Source organism: Ptychodera flava, chromosome 9 (genome assembly GCF_041260155.1).
Source record: "Ptychodera flava strain L36383 chromosome 9, AS_Pfla_20210202, whole genome shotgun sequence".
Lineage (NCBI taxonomy): Eukaryota > Metazoa > Hemichordata > Enteropneusta > Ptychoderidae > Ptychodera > Ptychodera flava.
In genome coordinates, this window is record NC_091936.1 from 29895024 (window position 1) to 29916955 (window position 21932).

The following is a 21932-nucleotide window of genomic DNA, read 5'->3' on the forward strand; positions in this document are numbered from 1 at the left end:
GGCGCGCGCTAGACTTGGTTGGGGCAAGGCGCGAGCCGCGAACAGAAGCCCAAGCCCAACGCCAACCAAGGCTACAATTATTGTAGATACGCTCGTAATATGAACATTTCCTGGTCCCTTGATTCTTTTGATAAAATTTAAGTCACATTCATTAAAATAACCAAAAGAGAATGTACAACAAACACAATATACCAACACTACAATGCAAAGACAAATCAAAACGTTTTCTTAAAACTGTTATACGCTACACGGACGTTGACATATGAACATTTTGTAAAAGGTAGACCAAAGGTGACAGCAATAAAGGTGTGTACAAAATGATTGGAACAATTTAATCTTCACTTGGGTAGAATAACAAGCAAACTTTCGGGAAAGAACTTTGGTATACAGTGAGCGCAACTGCCTTTTAATGTATCGTCGTCCGTGAAGCAACAAACTATAAAAACACCAAGATATTTTATATCAATCAATTACAGTACATTTACCAATGATTTTGACGATGAGATACAGCTGGATATTGATACACTACCTAATTAGGTTTGTCAGTTTGCTCGCGAATTTACCCTTTTAGTGGTCAACTTTTACAACTTTGCGCCAACATCAGACAGAACTAAAAACAGCATGTGACGCAGCAAGATGTCCTGTAAACTAATTTACTATGTAGTATGTTTATATCTTTACAGCAGCTATCAGTTTCAATGGTGACACACACAGAGACTGGTTGCCAAGTTTTACAAGCATTTCAAATTCACGGAGAGGTGGTAAAAGAACGACGTTACTGCAAATTTAGACTCAGAGGACAGTGTTCTTTGTAGTGAATATCAATAAAAGTTCATGACTTCAAAAATAATAGAGTGATGTGTAAAATGAACAAACTTTACTTTGAACTGCTTGTAAACTTGGCAACCAGTCTCTGTGTGTGTCACCATTGAACTGATAGCTGCTGTAAAGATATAAACATACTACATAGTACACAGGAAATTAGTTTACAGACATCTTGCTGCGTCACCTGCTGTTTTAGTCTGTCTAATGTTGGCGCAAAGTTGTAAAATTTGATCACTAAAAGGGTAAATTCGCGAGCAAACTGACAAACCTAATTAGGTAGTGTATCAATATCCAGCTGTATCTCATCGTCAAAATCATTGGTAAATGTACTGTAAAAGAAAGCCTCTGCCAATCAAAGTACATGTCTGGCAAATTCAGAAGTTTAATATAACTTTTCGGCATTACAGTCGACCAAACCGTTGTTTTTTTCTGATTATAAACGATATCATGTTCAGCAGTATAGACCTCGCAGACGTAAATGAGGTTTTGCAAGCCTTTACTTGACGGGCTGAAGATAATTAAATCATCAGGATATAGCATTTATGATTTTAATATTCTGTTACTGACAAGTAACAAATTTTACGAGCAGACAAACGAGAACACAGATCACTGCAACATAAACATTAGACAAAAATGGCGACAGGATGCCTCATTGACGGACACTTGACCCCTATTTGACACACGGTTGTTGGGATCTATACCGAACGGCAATCAATCGTACAAACATTAAGGGAACGCCTCTTTAAAGAGTGTCCAATCGTTCACATTATCAAAAGCTTTAGAAGCAACCATGAAACACAAAAACACAGAACTTTATGACAATTGTAAAATTGATACTCCCTGATCTATACAAAGCTTAGCTTTAAAGCTAAACTGGTTATATTACAGTAGTATGCGCATTGAAGGGTAAAGACTTCAACTTTGGCTCAAAATTTTAGTGCGGATAGTGCAAATCATTCCTTTTCCGAAACAAAGAATAAAAATCAAGGGTCACCGTGCAACATTTGGTTCTGGAGAAACAAATTACCGCAAAATTTATCGACATTCGAAATTCAAAATGGCCGCCACCCTGATTTACATGTAACTCCGATGGGGAAAATGTATTTTCGATTTTCACAAAAGTCAGCCAGTGAAAACTCATTTACTCCATAAGCTTCAAAATGATCCCCCACAAAAGGTAGACTAAGACAGTATTGTAGGAGTTTGAGAGTATGAATATCTGTCCCCGAGGCGCAATCTACCTCTCTTCAAAGTTACCTCGGTGTGGTATTCAGGTATACTGTCGAGATTTGTATCCTCTGCCAGCTAAGGGACGGACCATTAGTAAGTGGGGGTGGTCACAATCAGATTATGAATATTTGTTTTACAATTGTAAATTTTTGGGTTTTTTTCCCGAGTGAGTCATGATGTGCTAATTTTTTTCCTCAGTAAACTGTCAGATTTACAATTTTGTTGAGTTCAGATTTTATTTTTTTTATTTTGCAAACTGGTCTGAAGATTTGTTTTCCTAACTTTTTGCCTTGAAAAAATTTCACCCCTCCTATAAAGATCTAATGAATCACTAAAGAGTTGATCACATTGAACGACAAACCGTAGGAGCTCACACTGACTTTGGTAAACTGTGGCTTGTTACAAATAATCGACGAGGGCGCGTTTTACCATCACAGTACAACTCGGTCCCCGACTTACTTTAGCCAGTCATTCAAAATCACATGGCGAACTTGAATGGTAGTTCGCCTCACAAAATATTGAATAAAAGTTGGTGGTTTGCGCTTAGGTTCCCCCTATCACAAGCTCAACATAATGGAGGTTTAGGGAAAACTTTGGCTTCACACTGGATAAGGCGAAATTTTCAGCTTTGTCAATACCAGTTAATTTTGTGACGTCATACCATCAGATTGTTACTGATACTGTATCCGATTAGCCAGCATTGTGGCCCAAGATGCTTTCTACATCGTCTACAAATTCACTGGCATTGCAAACTCTGTAAGATAATAGCAATGATGTACCCCCTACCGGCCCATAATTGACTCAAGCAAACTTTGCACAACGCAAAGTTTGCTTGAGTCCACTATGGGCAAGGAGGGGGGTACATTATTGCTTATTACTAAATTTGTGGAAAATGCATTAAAGTTAATCGTAAATATACAGTTCTAAAGCTCTAGACGATTAGAAATATCTCAACAACCATTGAAAAACTATACAGATTAGCATCTCCAGCTCTGTTTTCACCGACTAGGTACACTACTAGTGTACTTGGTGATGATGATGATGATGATGATGATGATGATGATGATGATGATGATGATGATGATGATATTGATGATGATGATGATGATGATGATGATGATGATGATGATGATGATGATGATGATGATGATGATGATGATGATGATGATGATGATGATGATGATGATGATGTATTTTTGTGAAGATGTACTCTGAGCATGCGTTCAAATTGCCGTAAGTCGTACGCGTTAAAACATTTCAGTTGTACGGTTATGGAAAAAGTTTTAAAAAACATAGGTCCACAAATAGTAAATGCCCTGTCATTTATCCTATCAAAACACCATGGTACAGATAGATTCTGACTACTGTTTGTTCTTACACTGTAAATTATACTAGAATTATATTTACTGTCAATGTAATATATCTGTCATGAACTGTGTGATATCATGTCTTGTAATGCCTTGTGAACCGGTAAAATGATTTTAAATTCTACTCTCGCTTTTACAGGCAGCCTATGTAGTTCTAACATCGCGTCTCACACACTATCAAATTTCTTTAGACCCTTGACGACTGGCATTGAATACCATTGCAGAAGGTCTAGTTCAGATGTAATCAGTGTTTGTATAAAACATGTTTATTCGCCTATCATCCCCGTCACCTTTGTGTAATCGAGCAGACTAATCCATCGCGTCGTTTACCACAATTAATGTGGGGTGGAGGGGCTGTGATGTAAGCTTTCAAACCGCAACTTCTGAAAGAATTTTATTTCAGTAAACACTCATGCCCGGCAAACACAATGACACTAGGCACGAAAGAGCTTTTACATGTATAGCAATGTGCGCCAAAAATACAATGCCGTGAATTATTAAATAGATTAAATTAGTGGTAGAAAATAATTATACACTCGCGTCTTCTATAAGTCTAAGTGTCTACTGAGAGAGAGAGAGAGAGAGAGAGAGAGAGAGAGAGAGAGAGAGAGAGAGAGAGAGAGAGAGAGAGAACCAACCGTGCAGCCAGCGAGCCAGCCATAGATACTTCCGTCATCGCCGCAAACTTACTGTAAACATATTTTCCAGTCATCATATGGATGCCTTTGCCATAAGCACATGCAACGAAAATTGGCATATTCTGACCTGCATCCCCCTACCCCTTAGACCTAAATTTGCATATATCTACTGTTTCCGTAGATGTTGTTAACGTGTGATAAAATATTATAATTTCGATGTCTTTTCAGTACAAGAACCAACGCCTTATTTTAGCTTTTTAGTGCTTGTTCTGTTTTCTCTGTCTGCTATGGCTGCTAATTTGCAAAGCCTTGTTGAATGAATCTGGTTGGACCCTGTGTGCGGATATCGTGTGTCGGGTGACCTCAATTGACTGGGGACAATGTATGAGCTTGCATGCTGCAGACAAAAAGGGCCGACGACCGCAAAAAGTCACGTGACTACAGAACTAGCCATATGAACGGAGACCCAGGTCGCTCATTTCCATGTTGCCGGCTCGACACAGTGTACAGTACAATGTCCACGTTGAGAGATATGTAGCGACAATCACCACGACGGATTACACCGGTTAATTACGTAAATCGGGATCGCTGAAGATAGGATTGAAGACACCTTTCAATCCTCAAAATTTCGGAGAGCAGAAAAGACTGACTCGTCGGCAAGGTCGCCTAGTACGGTACGAAGCATTACAGCTTCACTACGTATCCGATGTCCGTTAAAAGTCGCTCACCGCTGTCACCAAACTGCGACGTGACTACATGATCCATTGATCGGTTTTTGCGTGAAAGTCATCCACTCTTCCCTTCCACGTAGCGTAAGTGCTCGGAAAATATTTACAGAGGACACAACGTACAGAATTGCACATGGCTTGTACACAAAATGAGGACAGGACAGAGAAACTTTGACTCCCTGAAACGTGTTAATGTTTAATCGGCATCAAACGAGGATATTACCAAGGACGAGCACTAAACCACAGCCAGCGATCCAGCCTGCAACGGGCAGCTCTCTGCATTTTCCTGCGATTTTAACACACGCATTTTTAACGCAGCAGTGGAAAAAATGTCCGCCTTCAACATGAAAACCGTCACGCACGCAGTCGTGAACTTCTGCATGTTCGCCGTCTCAGGTAGGAAGATACAGTATATTATGACATTTTCAACTTTTAAATCGAATATTCAGTAATTCGGTAATTACGACTTTTTACGGTATCGTGTCGGGGTATCGTTCAAGGGATGTATGTAGCTACAAGGTCAATCCTATGTGGAAACATTTTAATCGATGAAATGTAGGTTAACGGCGATGAACCGGGGCATATATCTGAATATTCAACCTCGGTTTTGTACGGGTAGTGACGTCATAACGCCAGATGTAGGGAGTACGCCTACTGACTGTTCTATATCGGGGCATGTATCCGAACTCCTTGTGGGCAAATGGAAAGCCGGGATCATACAGAGTGTCCAACAATAGAGCATTAATCTCACAGACAAGATCTGGTTTCACTCTGAGGTTTTCAAAGCGTCAGTCACGTGTTTTTTTGTGTCTGAGTTTATAACGAGATGCGCGTCATTTTTAACCAGCGTAGAAAATGATAACGCTCTCGCGTGATATCTGCTTTTCTCCCCCGGTGATCACAAAAGGCAGAAATATCGGGGTTCAAAGTCGCAGATAACGGTGACCTTTAGTGTGTCAATACGTCACGTGCTCTAACTGACGTTCACTTTATACGATTATAGTTCGTTCGCCAGCGCGTTAACAATGACAGATGCACCAGCCGTCAATTTCAATGGAAAAAAGCCACACATATGTCGGTATGGTAGCATTTAATGCATGTAAAGCGATTATGGATTACAACTCGCTAAACGAGCACGGTGACACATTTATCACTGAAAGAAAAAAATACCTCGCCAACCAACCCCCCCCCCCCCCCGATAATATCATTTTATCATGTTAATGAAGTAGCCGTATTAGTCATGATGGAAAATATATTTGTGCTAAATTTTTACCATGCGTTCTGAGGGGACTCGTATATACTCGTATATTCAGCGCAGAGGTGTCAAAATGTGATTTTCCTTTCTGAACAAGAAAGACCGACACTTGAATGAGAACACTTCAATCAAGGGAATCTTTATGGTATAAATATATATTGGGGGCTCGATCATGCGGCAGAAATGCGAGATCGATGGATGGCCGTTGTTCAGGACTATACTCCCAATCCCGTATTTGCTGCCTCCTTCACTGGTTGGATTGTAACGACCCCTCCCTCCAGCTTTTCAAAATCCATATTCTTGATTTGGCGCCCGTCTGAAATTACAAGTGGGGCATATTCACGATAAATCAAGGTGACATTGAGTGGCCTATGAAGGTCAAGAAAGTGCATGTGTTAGGCCTGGGAACGCTGCGGCTATTGTGGGTATGATAAATCGTGTTGATGTTTAAATCACTGTATTAGCATCACACGGGCCTTTTGTGTGTCACTCAAAGGAAGCATTTATGGAATAAATATGTATTGGGGCTCGATCATCATGCTGCAGAAATGCAAAGTCGATGGGTTGCCTTGTTCAAGATTAGTACTCCCAACACCATATTTGCTGCCTCCCCCGCGATTTAAATTTAAACGACCCCCCCCCCCCCCCCGCTTCTCAAAATCCCAATTCATGATTTGGCACCCATCTGAAATTGCGAGTGGGGCATATTTACGAAACCAGGGTGACATTGAGCGGCCTATGAGAGTGAAGAAAGTGCATGCTCGAGGCCTGGGAACGCTGCGGCTATTTGTGGGTATGATAAATCGTGTCAAGTAAGGATGTCCATAAAAAAACTGTATCAGCGTCGCACTGGCCTCAATTTGTATGACTCAATGGTCTGCTGGAGCTCAACAGCCGGTCCAATTGTAATATATTGCCAGGAAAGTACACTGCCCGCTCTTGCCCTTTGGATCTGTCCGATGAACAAAGGTCGAATGGGAGAACAATGGTCCGACGTTGGATAGAAATACAGATCGCCGCGATTCCATGATGTAATAAGCTTATTTTGGCACATTTCCGTTCATTGTTGTAGCGAACTATCAGGAGGCCCGATTGTACAACGTACCCATGATTAAAAGGCCAAAGTTTGACGAACGTACGGATGTTCCGCTCTTTGTTAGTGGCCTGGGGAAGGGTGACGTTTAAGGATCATTGAGCGCATGATTAGGTCACCTTTTACATGGCCAAACATCAACAACAGGGTTGCGAAGTGTGGTCAATCTTCATGATCCAAATAAGAGATGATTTTACAGACCAACTCATAACTGTTGCCCTAGTAGCTGTATGACCTTCAAGAGTGACCTTCACATACGTGTCCCTAGAATGATTTAATTTCATAATTACTCACAGTGCACTTTGGCATGAACATTAATAATGTTACACCTATTTTTAGATCCAATGAAGTATTGCATCATTAATTCGGATTGTCATTTTTAAACACGAATTGTAAGTCGGCCTCATGTGACGTAATTAATGAAGTTCCTCATTGACCACATTAACCCGTACGAAAATCAATATATCCATATAGACTTATCCTTTTGATGATGCATATAATAATTTCAACAAAGAATTATACATCTTTTATCCATGGTCTCCTCTTTCCTTTTACTAATACTGTTATCACCCATTTATGGCACACGGTCCATGTAGCCGACAATGAGATGCAAATGATATGCGGTTGAGGTCTCCTCGACTAACTTTCAGCTGGTTGCTCACTTTCTACTATTTTTATAGTATTTTATACAAAGGCACAGACTTATTCTACCTTCAACTTAAAACTGATAGTGATTTTGTAGCTCATTCTTTACTATTTTTCATAGTTTTTGGTAGCCGGTAACAGACACTTCGTGTTCGTGTCGGCTACATGGACGATCTGCCATTTATTCAGTAAGTCAACGTCTCGCGACCTGAAAGTATATCTTTGTTTTCGTACTGGTCCCCGTGGGTTTACCTACATTGTTGCGGGAAGCGAGTTGAATCGTTACCGTGTCTGTCCCATTCAAAGAGAGTCTAAGAACAAAACATGGCAAGCCAAAGATTTCGTCATCGCAACCGTGTTTTTTTAGTCCACATTGTCCCTGAATCCCAACAATATAAAGTTTTGATACTCATTCTGGGGTTATTCACGCCGTCACCCCTGGATGGCGCAAGTCAAGACATCGTGGAACATGCCATTTTCGACTTGCAAGGAAAATAGGAAGATAGGGTACATATGTCGATACACTAATGCACTTCGATACTGGGATAAATACATACATATAAAAATAGAGACATACATATATACATGCAGACAGACAGACAGACAGACAGATAGACAGACACAGATACATACATAGACAGACATAGATACATACATACATACGATACATACATACATACATACATACATACATACATACATACATACATACATACATACATACATACATACATAGTCTAAAATCATTTATTTTATTTTTAGTTGCATTAGCATGGAAGATGGACGAGATAATGAAGCATGTTTACCCAAACCGTCTAGATGATGCCGTGTTTGACATCCAAGACCCCAATATTTTGTACTCCTACAAAAATTCGATCAGCTGGTCGAATCTTTTAGATGCAGTGGTGTTTATCACCATACCGATTGTAAGTAAATGACTTTAATCTCAAAGAGAGGGTTTTCCTTAGAAATCAATTTTACACGCCCGATGATTTCGGCTAATAAATCAAAAGAAAAATACAATAGACTGCGAATGAGGAACATAGAGTGAGTTTTCACTCGTCTGAAAATGAAAACATTTGCAAGTTCCATTCCTTTACACTGTAAGTACTCCCAAACGAAGCAAGCAGTTGACGCGGCAATACAGAGAAACTTACCGGGCCGAGTTTGCACCGGTCACTACGAGAAATGTTTATATTTTAGGGACGAGGCAGGCTGTACGTGAAAATACGTAAAGAATCTGTAACCTTTAAGTTTAGTACACAGAAACAATATACATGTAATTTGTCATAGTCACTGTATAAATAATACACATTCAACTATCTCTGAACACAACTTCTGAATTAAGATAAAAAACATGTTTGTTTGTATAATATGGCTACCTGAAATAGAGCGGGTAAATCGGGAATTCTTGCGGTTCTTTTGCTTCGACCCCGGACATTGGACATAGTGGTAAATTTACGCGCCAGCTTTTAAATGTGAAAAAAGTTTAGGAACTGAGTCAAAGGTATTGCCGGAAACAACTTTCGGCTCTTATGCTTAGGTGTATGTATATGCAGCATTCATATCGCTCTACATTATCTCTTCTCTCTCAGTTAGTGATCGGTGAGGGGTCCTACTTCGTGACAGGGAAGCGTTCACTACTCAGCACCATATATGCCTTCTGCCAAATGTTAGGAACTCATCTCTTCGTCAGCTGCTGGCTTCGAATCTCTGTCGTCGTTCCAAAGGCCATGGTCGTAAAGCCAAGGCCGCACTTTCTCGAAACGTGCAACCCTGACTTGACCGGTATACCGCCAGACCAGAGAATTATCCCCTTCGACAGGTGTACCAATACTTTCAAAAAGATGGCAGATGCCAGGTAGGTTCTACAACTCAAAACGATCGGACGTCGACGCTTTGGGAAGATCGGACGCTTTGGGAAGCTACAAAACTCTCTCTCTCTCTCTCTCTCTCTCTCTCTCTCTCTCTCTCTCTCTCTCTCTCTCTCTCTCTCTCTCTCTCTCTCTCTAAGCAGAGCAATACAAAACAATATCACTTCAAACATAAAGTACATTGTAATTATATCGTTTCGTTGTACTTGAAGTAATTAATGTTATTTATATATATATATATATATATATATATATATATATATATATATATATATATATATATATATATATATATAAATGCATGTTGAAGATATTGATATGTCCATAATGTATGCACACACACATACAATGACACAGACACAAAATATATCATACATACATATATATATATATATATATATATATATATATATATATATATATATATATATATATATATATATATATATATATATATAATGCATATTATCCACAAATGCACACAATACATATGTATCCATACATATAAATAGGTGCATTTGCCGACATACAATTAATTAGCTTTCAGACAGAGAATATTCAAAGTGCTTAAAGCATAATCCATCATTTTCATAATTCCATGACGTCGGCTTATTCTGTAATTACAGTAATTTTTTTTCAAGTTGTCAGACTTTTCAAGTCCCAGACTGATAAATGTGTCCTCTTTTCTCTCTGTCAATACAGCGATTCCTGGCCGTCCGGTCACGCTGCTTTAGCGTTCTTTGCTGCCGTGTATTTAATGGTTAGTCATTTGCCTTTGTTGGGGTAATGTTTGTTTCAGTTCATGCAAATGCATACAAAACAGAAGAATGTGTTTTGTTGATATCCGCCACCCCATACTTTGAAGACTCGTACTAGCCGATTCTATGAAAAGGGTTGGGAAGTACACAATATTGAAGACATACATGACATGTGACAGTTTATGAATAAATCATCTTTCGGAGAAAATTATTGTCTCGTTCATGTGATAGATAACATTAACGGCGAATTAGTAGAACGTATAGCTGTATGTACGTTGTTTCAGAGATCACAATTTCCCCCGCCTCAAATTTAACTTTTTTAATTAAAGATTAATCATTACAGAGTCCGTGTCTTGCCCATGATAATTCAAACAGAATACATTGGTAAGTAGAGATTCTGTGTCTTCCAGATCTACATCAAAGCGAGGATGCCTAGGAAAACGCCCGTACTACTCACAGCTCTGATACAAGTGATATGTATATCAGCGGCCTATATCGTTTGTATGACGAGGATAGCCGATAACCGCCATTTCTTCGATGACGTCTTGATGGGAGTTGTGATCGGAGTCGTTCTCGGAGTGTGGGCAGTAAGTCGTTAGTTCCAATAATATGAAATGATAAGCATGATAAAATGATAAGCAACGTCCTTAATGCTTTTTGATATGCTCTGTATCATTCCATTTGTCCTTGTCACTGCCGTGAAAATGTCCCATTTGTGTAATTGCGCAAATATGCCATTATCTTGGTTCAAGTTTGCAGAGTGTTATCTCTGAATGAAGAGAAAGACGGGATCTACATGCGAAACACCCGCTTACTCTGTCTCTGTACTGAAACGCACAAATCACGCTCTGGAGCCTCTTATTTACAGCCGTCCTTATTTTGGAAGATTTTTATTGTTGACTGTCTGTCAAGAGAATGAGAGTCCTGGGGAGTGCAAGAAACAATTGTCTTCAGAAATTTCAAATAGATTTTACTCTTTAAGGTTGCGAAGTAGCATTTTCTAAGGAAAAATGATCTAGGGATACAAACTTATCGAATGAGAGACCGATAACCGACAGCAGGCTTTCGGTAACTGCATATTACGTAAATATTTGCTATTACCTTCTCATCACAGCTTCCTGAGCTTGTAAACCAACGATTTTCAGGATATCTTTCATTTTCAGTGCTCTAGCAGTACTAGTAGTTTACTGTATTTGATCATCTGATTTACACATATCACATCGTGTCAATTGCATTTCTATTTTCGGCGCTAGCATCAAGGTTAAAGCTCAACTCAGAGGAGTGCATGTCCTCAACGCGAACAGCCACCAGTCGGAACTACTTCCCTTCACGTCATGCACAGGGAGATACTTCACCGATAAAGGAATATACTAAAACCAGTAAATATGGCTGTTTGTGATTTTAGGTGTATGCAAGATATAGCATTAAATTTCTGAGGCTACGGTTCCGCTCCTGACAGAAATTCAGAATTTACGGGACGTTTTTGCACACGGCATTTTTCGTTAGAGCTTTTGCATTACATCGATGTCACACAAGTGATGAAGTACAAATGTCGTCATTAACGTGAGCGTAATTTCCTAGACAACTCCAGACAGAGCTATGCCGCCATAGCTATGCTATATGCCGCCATTAGAACTCATCCCCGCCCGGTTAACTGAAGTAACGTTGTCTAAAATAATCCGGGTTCGAACCGATCCACTCAGTCACGGGGGAAACGATTCGATACATTTTTACGGCTGTGCACCAGAACATGCATAGGCCTACTTTTAAGAAGTATTTCGGTGTTTGAACTTTCCGGGTATGTCAAATATTTTCGCAAAGCAGAAACATTTTCTGCTTCATAGGCCTGTATTTGCCATTTTTCGACCAGTCGCTCCCAAAAGCGACTGGTCCATCCCTAACGACAGGAATCCATAACACCAGATGGCGACGCTGTGCTTTAAAAAATATCGCGGCGGTCAATGACGTAGCATGCGTCCCCGGGCGGTGTCAGGTCAAATAAGGTCAGCGAGGTAGTATTGCAGTGTGGCTCAATGTAAACATTTTGTATTACGTCATCTACCGCTAGAGAAACCACTGTATACATTTTATCATGGTTTGATACAAAGAACGCCGCTGCCTGCGCTTCTGATCACTTTTCAAAGCTGTCAGTCATGAGTGCAACATCGACGCATACAATCAAAACATTGACGCGCGAAAAACGTTGGACGCGGTAAGCAGTAATTATTAATTTTTCAATAAAAAAATGAAAACTGATTGGTCGACGGTTTGCATGTGAAGGCTGGTAAAATAGCTTCGTAGACACCGACCGTTATGCGAATGGGTATAATCGATTATCGAAAAGAAATATTACGGGCAAAACAATGTTCTTACTCACTGTTACTGCCATACTAATACTGGTGCTGTCCGACGCGACGTCCGTCATTCGAGTGAGGAAGTCTCCGCTCCCCTCGTCATGATTGATTCCTTATTTTTCTTATCTCCATATTTGCACCGAGACATCGGCGAACAATGTTTCCGCTTGCACAGTGACATTCAGACAGCTGGTTCAGCGATAGTTCATGAAGGTACTACAAACCCTACCAGCCAATGTTTACTTTGACAAGTTGTCAGACGTGCCGCGCGCGGAACACGTGTCCTGAAACGTTTCTATGGTTATATCAGCAAGTATTGCTGTTCGTACGTATAGCCACTTCTACATTAATACGCAATAAATGTCGCAGCTGAGATTATCACATCGACTACAAAATTCGAGTAGACTGCCAGAGGATGGACGCGAACGGCAAACTTCAGAAGACTGCAGAAGGTATATAGGGCTTTTCCCAAAGTCAAGAAGTACAGTTTGGAATAATTTTTGACCCAGCGTTTGTGCGCGATATTTCAATGTACGTATCTGGAGTACCTCCTCACGGATTTAGGGACCGTTCAGCAACGCATCGGCAAAAACTCAAAATTTGCTCCGCCAGGTAAACTATCACCATTATTACTACATTCTGTTCATAAACCATGGACGGTCGTGGAGGGACCGTGGTCCATGCCGTGGTTAAAACAAGCTTCACTTTGGAGTATTCGCGAAGCGTTCGTTGCCAGAACAACAGTAAAATTGAAGGCAAAATTAGCACCCCATTTCGGGTGATTCGCACCAGGTCTCGATCCATGTAAAGAAGCATAACTGTTATATACGCTGATACTACAATACAATGTACTTGACAATTGCAACTGCGCGACAAGTTTACTTTACTCACGAAGACTGTTTACTTTTGGCTATCGTCTACTGCCACGCCCTCTTCACACCTAGCTACCGAGGAGAAATACCAATACGGGAAACTCGGATTGATGTCTTTACACAAGTAAACATGTAAGACAGCGTTACACGTAAAGATTTAATCGCTTTCTCAAGCGCGATAGGATTCTTTGTGTACGCAATGTACTGCATGTAGGCCAAAGAACAAATACAGGTTGAAGTGTTTGCCGCTCAAGAATACTGATGTTACAAGTACAAGAAAATATCTGTCCTGGTGACTCCGATGTAATTGATACTCAGGCATTTCACACTATCAAAAACCTATATATATTTGCAAGCTTACAAGCTTATTTAGTAAAATTTACAGCTCAGGGTAATAGGAATCTTAGTTCATGCATATATTTGCATGTTATCGAGCAAATTTGAATAATTTACCGCACGGTGAACCTGTAACGATGTACAATGATAGTCATTCTGTTTAATGAACGGAAAATGAACTTTCATGTTCGTCACTTTAAAAAATATCAGAATTCCAAAATTTGTTTTTCAAAATGTTATTGTTTTTTCAATAATTCAGTGGAGTTCATTTTTTATTTATAAAGGACCTAATAGCTATGTATGCTTGAAGAGATAGCCTTTCTTTGGCCCAGTCTCAGCAGATGATCAATACCATATGTCTATATTTTAATGACTTGGTATTCGTTTTTCCATTGACTTGTTTGTCCCTTTGTCTTTGAACTTTGACATCTAAAAACTGAGTTCTGATGACCAAAGATGGAATAATAAATTATCTTCAAAAGCATCTGATGTCTCATGCAGTATATACATTTTTTGAAAGTGTATATATTCAATAATGTAATGAAATGCTTGCACGTGAAGGTGATTTAGTTTTGCTCATAAACGAATATTAACGTTTCTACAACTTTTCTGATTCACCTAAATATACAGATGTGTGATCTTTGTAAAGGGTGTCTGATGCCTTTGTAAAATATCTGTTCTCATAGTAACTGTTAATACATTAACTAATTTTACAGTACATTTACCAATGATTTTGACGATGAGATACAGCTGGATATTGATACACTACCTAATTAGGTTTGTCAGTTTGCTCGCGAATTTACCCTTTTAGTGGTCAACTTTTACAACTTTGCGCCAACATCAGACAGACTAAACAGCAGGTGACGCAGCAAGATGTCTGTAAACTAATTTACTATGTAGTATGTTATATCTTTACAGCAGCTATCAGTTTCAATGGTGACACACACAGAGACTGGTTGCCAAGTTTTACAAGCAGTTCAAATTCACGGAGAGGTGGTAAAAGAACGACGTTACTGCAAATTTAGACTCAGAGGACAGTGTTCTTTGTAGTGAATATCAATAAAGTTCATGACTTCAAAATAATAGAGTGATGTGTAAAATGAACAAACTTTACTTTGAACTGCTTGTAAAACTTGGCAACCAGTCTCTGTGTGTGTCACCATTGAAACTGATAGCTGCTGTAAAGATATAAACATACTACATAGTACACAGGAAATTAGTTTACAGACATCTTGCTGCGTCACCTGCTGTTTTAGTCTGTCTAATGTTGGCGCAAAGTTGTAAAATTTGATCACTAAAAGGGTAAATTCACGAGCAAACTGACAAACCTAATTAGGTAGTGTATCAATATCCAGCTGTATCTCATCGTCAAAATCATTGGTAAATGTATTTTAATTTTATTCTGTCTCCCATCTGGTGACAGTTAGTTGACAGTAGGTTGTTAGCTCTACAAAGTGAAAGTGGTAGCCAAGCTTTAACTCCTCGGTAAATTCTAGGGTCCTATATATCAACTGTATGTAAGGTTTGAAAATAGTCCTAGTTTTTTGCCAACTGATCATCAGGTTGCCAAAACCGCTATTGTCATAATGCTATTCATCTTCTATGCAGATATAATGACGAGGCAGCAACTTAAAGTGCACTTTAACAGCATATGTGTTCACCCTGCATTAAAATGTCTGGGGAGGATGATGTCAGAAATTGGAAAATATAACATTTAATAGAATTCACATTTATATTATAAAATAGACTGATAAAAAAAAGTATTGTATACCCAGATGTCTTAATAAATAAATACAAAAAAAAATTAGAGGGTGGCGGGGGATGAACTACCTAAAGTGACATAACTTCATGTACATGTACTCTCGAGACATCTCTTCAAAAAAAACCCTGCAGATTATGTGTCGTTTTATCATCTTTCAGCAGTGTTATCAGATTTAGTGGATGACAATTGTACAAAAATCTTGCAAAGATAATAACAGCAAGTACGAAAGAATTATCATCAAACAATCACTGCACTTTTGTAATGCTCTTGGTTTCTACTTTGACCTTGCAGGGTCACCTCAGTTGTCTCTTCGACTACGATGACGTCAGCTCTGATACCAAGACCAAAATCGCCAATGGTGCCAGTATACATTCAAATACAGGTGCAATGACAACCATTCCATCGAAGCAATGCAACGGTGCTGTGAAGATGGACTGAAAAAACCCTCATTTCTCTGAAGAAAAAAAATTGAATAATCGAACTGGGTTTAATGTTCCAAACAGGAGCCGAGTTACAATCCTTTTTATACTCTACAGATCACTGAAATAGTTTTGTTTCAATGAAGATTTATTATTTCAGTCTGCTTTGAGTTAGTTTGATTGTCAGAGCTGTGCTTACGTAACATTGCTTGCTAAATTTGATTTTGAACATTCCATATAAATGCAGTATTGAAGTGCAACTTTTGCGCGGACGACATACTTCACTCACTGGCTCATCAGATATGGCTCACATTTAAAGATATGACAACTCTCCATTCAAAATAAATGTTTATGAAATAGGAGTACCATCTTTGATGTAAAGAAATCTAGAAGTATCGAATGCACAGCAATCAGGTTCATAATGTTGTACAAAGTGAACAACCCTAGTCTAGAACCTATGTCTCGTTTCTGGAACCTGAACAAAATTATATGCAGGGGGTTCTAGGCCAACTTAACCTTTATGGTTAGTGAACAGAATTTTATTAATAATTTAAATTTAAGGGGGTGTTGCACGCAACACATCATATTTTGCTCAAAATCTTTTTTTTTCCAAAGATACATTCAATTTTCAGAAATTTGTGAACCCGAGATTAAAATTTTGTTTGGTTGGTGGGAAAAAAAGTGTAAAATTATGCAAATTACCTGATTTCCTGGCTTTTTTTTCCCATCTCCAACATTTTAAAATAATACGACACTACTCCAGTCAAATTTTATGATATTGTCACATTTCATTTTTGAAATACGATATAAGGATAAAAATCTTACATTTGGAATAGGAGTAATGATTTTAATCACATTTTTGAAAATCAGTCTTTCAGTTCCTGTCATTAAATGTACGAGAACAGATAATACAAAACAAACTTCTTGTTTTTTCATAAATAAACTCTGATTTCACAAAGTAGTGTTAATTTTGGTTCTAGAGAAACAAATAACCCAAGATTTACTGATATTTAAAATTCAAAACTGTCGGCATCCCTGTGTTAACTCCATGGAGAAAACTAACATTTTAGAATTTTGAAAAACTAAGCCGATGAAAAGTTTCTTATACCAAGAGCTTTAAAATGAACCCCAACAAGTGGTATATCAGAAAAAATTGTAAAAGTTTGAGAGTCTGAATATCTGTCCCTGAGGCGCGATCGGTTTTCATGTCATCTTTGATGAGAAAAACTGCTTTGAAAGAAAGTATGTTGGTTAAATGCAACGCCACCTTAATTTAATTTAATATGAATTCTATACATATTTCAAAGATGTGGGTTTTACAAATTAAGTTTCATACATAATCATTTGAAAACATACTATGCCTTCTGAACAGGTGGTTCTGGTATCTCCTTTTCAACTTAGACTTATTCCAATTAAGTCTTTGGGAATATAAATATCAAAACAGAATAAATTGAAGGAATAAATTTTAGCTGACCACTGTTAGTCTTAGGCTGTTGCATAGATCCTTAATTGAACGTGCTGGCCCACAGGCTGGTTAGTATACAGGTGCTGAGAAAAGCCAAGTGACTGGGGCCAGTCTGCTGTCAACTGAGCATCAAACTATAGATTTCTCCTCTGAAACACATAGGTGTACCATAATGATGGTATTTGCTGTGTATAGGGTCATTACATGTACAAATCCACTGTGGTTGACATTTACTGAGGTCTGATCTCACTGTCATGAAGCTCAATCACAAAAGGTGCTGCTGTCCGAGAATAGTTTTTTTACACGTGTTACAGTTTTTGCCGAGTTGATCGTAGGGCTGAATCAAAGGGACATTAGAGCTCTTTTGTTATTTTCATAATTTTCTTCGGCTTCTCCCTATAGTCAAAGATGAAACAGAAGTTGTTAGCCTTGCCAACACAACAGACTGAGTGCAATAAGCAGTGTTCTCGTTGACAAATGGAATTCTAGTCTGGACTAAAATTCAGTTGTCAATGATAAGATTGCAATTTTAAGCACATTCAGGCCATGACAAATTAAACATAGGGCAATTCAATATCATTTTGAGAACAGGACATGGAGCTGTATATTACAAAGAAAACAGAAATAATTGAATACACATAAAATATGTTACAGCTAATTGAGCTTTCAGAGTAATTTAGCCATGATGGTGCCTATGGCTATACCTCTTAGACATTGCAAAGAGGAGGATCATAGTTACAGAAGTAGGTTAAAGGAAATATAATTTTGTACAAATTTAGATTGAAATTTTATGTTTTGTATCAGAGGATTATGTTTTCTTGCATAAGTTGTTGGCTATGTGACAAAAAAAGACAATAGATATTTATCAATGTGTTCTGTTTCTGTAAGTGTAATGCGCAGCATTTAGGTGTTTGCATCATCATGTTTTAATGATTTTGAAAAACACGAAATCTTTTTTAAAATCTCTTCAGGAGGGAACCTTCAGGAAGTAATTGTACATGGACATGCCTTTTGTGCTTGGATTTGTCTTTAAAATCATTACAGTTTTGAAACGAGCATTTATATCTTCAGGGATTCCAACTATAGTTACAAAATTTTTTCATATCGGAAATCTCTGAGATCACACATGAATAATTTATTGTGTGACTTCAAAGTAGAGGTAGAGCTTTCACATTCAAATGTTACCTGTATTTTATTCTGAGATATTCAATGAATGACTGCCGTCGCTATATAAGCATCATCCCTAAAGCTGAAAAACCTAAAAAGTTTCTTGTCTTTATATTACGTTCAATTAAGTCTCTCCCCTTTACAAAAACTATATGGACAAGACCAGAATGAAAATAAAAGATCTTTTTGAAAAATATTGGCAAAGAAAGCTTTGATGCACAAAACGAAAATTCCTTCAAGTTCTGAGAATTTTCCTTTCATAGCTTATTCTTGCTTTTTTTCTCTCAGAATTTCATGTTTGTAGAGTATCTCCATGCCAAAAATAGTACTTTCTTCCATGTTGGCAGCGGAACAGACATTCTGAATTAAAGTGGAGTTTTTACAACTACCAGTTTTTAGACTATAGCAAACAACTGCAACAATTAAACAACTGTATTGAAATCCATTTCCAGCTTTTACACTCATCAACAGCTGGAGTAAATGATAATAAAGTGAACAACTATGTGCAGGAAGTACTGAGATTTTTCAATTCTGTCACAAAATATGAAAAAATGCATGAATTTGTACCTGATATTGAAAAATTACCATGACGCATTACTTCAATGCAATGCAATGCAATGCATACTTCAGCTTGGACTTCAGCATTTGATGGGATTTCTTGACAATAAAAGCTGATTATGTCATGGACACTATTTTTCACAGATCATTATTATCCCAACCGTTTACAGATACATATAAATACTGTGGTTGTCACATGACCTGGCTGTATACAATTTTCCTCTCAGCTAGCCATATGAGATAAAATGCTAAGAATGACAAAAATTAAGGTATGTTAATTAACACCTGAAATGCTGGCATTATTATTTGGATTGTTGGATACTGATGTTTGCATCCTCTAATTGTTGGTGTTATTTAGTTTTTTTCTGAATTTATGCGCAGAAAGTACAAGTTACATGCAATGCGAATGCAAGGAATTCGAAGCACATTTGATGCCATTTAACAGCGCTCTCTTTATGAATTCATTGAAATGATGAAACTTGTGTTTTTTTCCATCAAATTATAGACGATGGAAATGGGCCTCTCTTTCATGAAAGTATATCTACATATTAACATTTGGGGCAAACTATTTGATACCCAGATGAGCTTGGCAAGATTTTAAAAAGAAAGTTGTTGCTTTCTGATTGTGGGGGAAAATATATGTCCAGCTCCCTTCAGATATTAATGAGTTCTCAAAGTACATTCAGATTGAGCTACAAATTGTCCCGAGAATAGAAAAAAAAATATTTATTTAAAATTTCCATCTATTGGTGTTACCCTATAGCTTCCATATTGTCAATCACTACCATGCTATGTGAGTGTAAATTTACATATTAACACATTTCCCTATGCATAGGTAACAGAACATCAGTTAACATAGTTTTACAGGTCAAGGTGATGTAAAATATCTCTGTGTAGAAGGTAATCAAATTAGTTTGAAAAGCAAAACGTTTGATGTAAATATTACAAAAATAGCATCAAAAGGTGGTAATTTTAAATAAAAAAAATGACCAGGGATATACTGGAAAATGATCGACTGATGTCTTTTGTGTTGAATTTTTTTGTTTTGTGTGTTTCTTTAATGAGATAATGTCTGTGTTGAATACAATCATTCATGAAAAATATAACATTTGAAAAGAGAAATACCAATTTGATCTGGTATCTCTTTTTGTTGCATGCAATGCAGGTATGGGTTGACACCGTACTTTCAAATATTTCGGAAAAAAAAAAGTTGTCCATTGAGTACCTTTATTTTTGAAATAAATGTCCCTCAATGATGCTGATACCATAGGAAAGTTGATCCATTGGGGAATTCAGATTTAACAAAGTAATCCACAATTTGATAATCATTCCACAGAAACCATATACCTGCTTTCACAGTCCAGAAGGTATCATGCTTATCAATAACAGACCTGGTCACAAGTGATTTTGGAGTGAATAGACTAAGAAATATGATATTAATATCATAGTTTTGAAGAATATACTTACACCATAGGGGAAGTGCCATAGACTATGATGTCAAGTGTAATTCATACAAATTCAGTGATATTATCAAGTATTGCTCAGCAGAAAAGAAGCTAAACCCTGATGCAATGCCAAAACTGTTTTGTTCATAAATATGATATTAATAATTATTTTTCTTCGATTGTTCACTACTAGTTTGCCTGTTGGGTTTTTTGTGGTCTCTATATTTTATATGCTGCTACTATTAGTTTACACTTTGAGCACCAAAGTCTATTTTTGTCCCCTTTATAAAATAAACCCCAGCCAATTTTTCCCAGATATTTGCCAAAATTTTGAGAAAAAACTAGTAATGAAATGTGATGTCCATTTGGTCCAAATTTATCAAAAAAAGAAAAGAAAAATTCATAAAAATTGGTAACATGTTGCACTAAAATTTTGGCGGGAAAAAATTACAGTGCTCAATGGGTTAAAATGTTTTTTTCAAGAGATATCTTCTTTTAGTAATTTGTGAGCTGTCTATCACGGTGTTGAGGTGATCAGACATCAAATTAGCCATTCATATATGACCCAACTGCCACAATCACAAGATTACCTGTTCAATTAATTTTCTAGAAGAACAAATGCACTCAATTACAAGACTGTCTGAGTAATGGCAGATGATAAAACCTAGCGTGTATCCACCAATCAGCTAGCTCATCCAAGACACCTTTGGATTGGATTTTGCCTTGGAGACATGCTTGCAATGTCTCAAAAAAAAAGTTAAGGTGGAGCTGCATGTTTAGTTTTTTCAAAGGATGACAAGGAAACCCCTAATACTATATATTTTCCAAAAGCAGAGAACCTCAAATTTAGTATGGTAGCAAACTGACTTGAAGAAAGAATGGGTATATATTTCAGGTAAAAAACCTTAATTTTGGTATTCATGATGAAAATTAATTTAAGTCAAAAACTTGACACTATTTTCTGAAATGAAATATTTCACTTGAAAGAAGAGTATATGAAGAAAAAAATCGACTATGTTGGTTTGCATTATCTATCCTCATTCTTAGATGGCATGGGTTGAAAGACTGACATGCAAAAGAGTGATTAAAATCATGATAAGCAAAATTAAAATGCCTGGTTTCCAAAATCAAAGAACTTTAT

General features: G+C 37.7%; 1 protein-coding gene across 1 annotated transcript; it reads left to right on the plus strand.

The window, feature by feature from the left end:
- The first annotated feature begins 4521 nt into the window (after positions 1–4521).
- LOC139140616 (phospholipid phosphatase 3-like) lies at positions 4522–20358 on the plus strand. The gene is made up of 6 exons (XM_070709970.1): positions 4522–5184; positions 8544–8707; positions 9377–9642; positions 10358–10415; positions 10824–11000; positions 16029–20358. The coding sequence occupies exons 1-6, from the start codon at positions 5118–5120 to the stop codon at positions 16173–16175; spliced, it is 879 nt and encodes a 292-aa protein (XP_070566071.1). The 5' UTR covers positions 4522–5117; the 3' UTR covers positions 16176–20358.
- The last annotated feature ends 1574 nt before the right edge of the window (positions 20359–21932 follow it).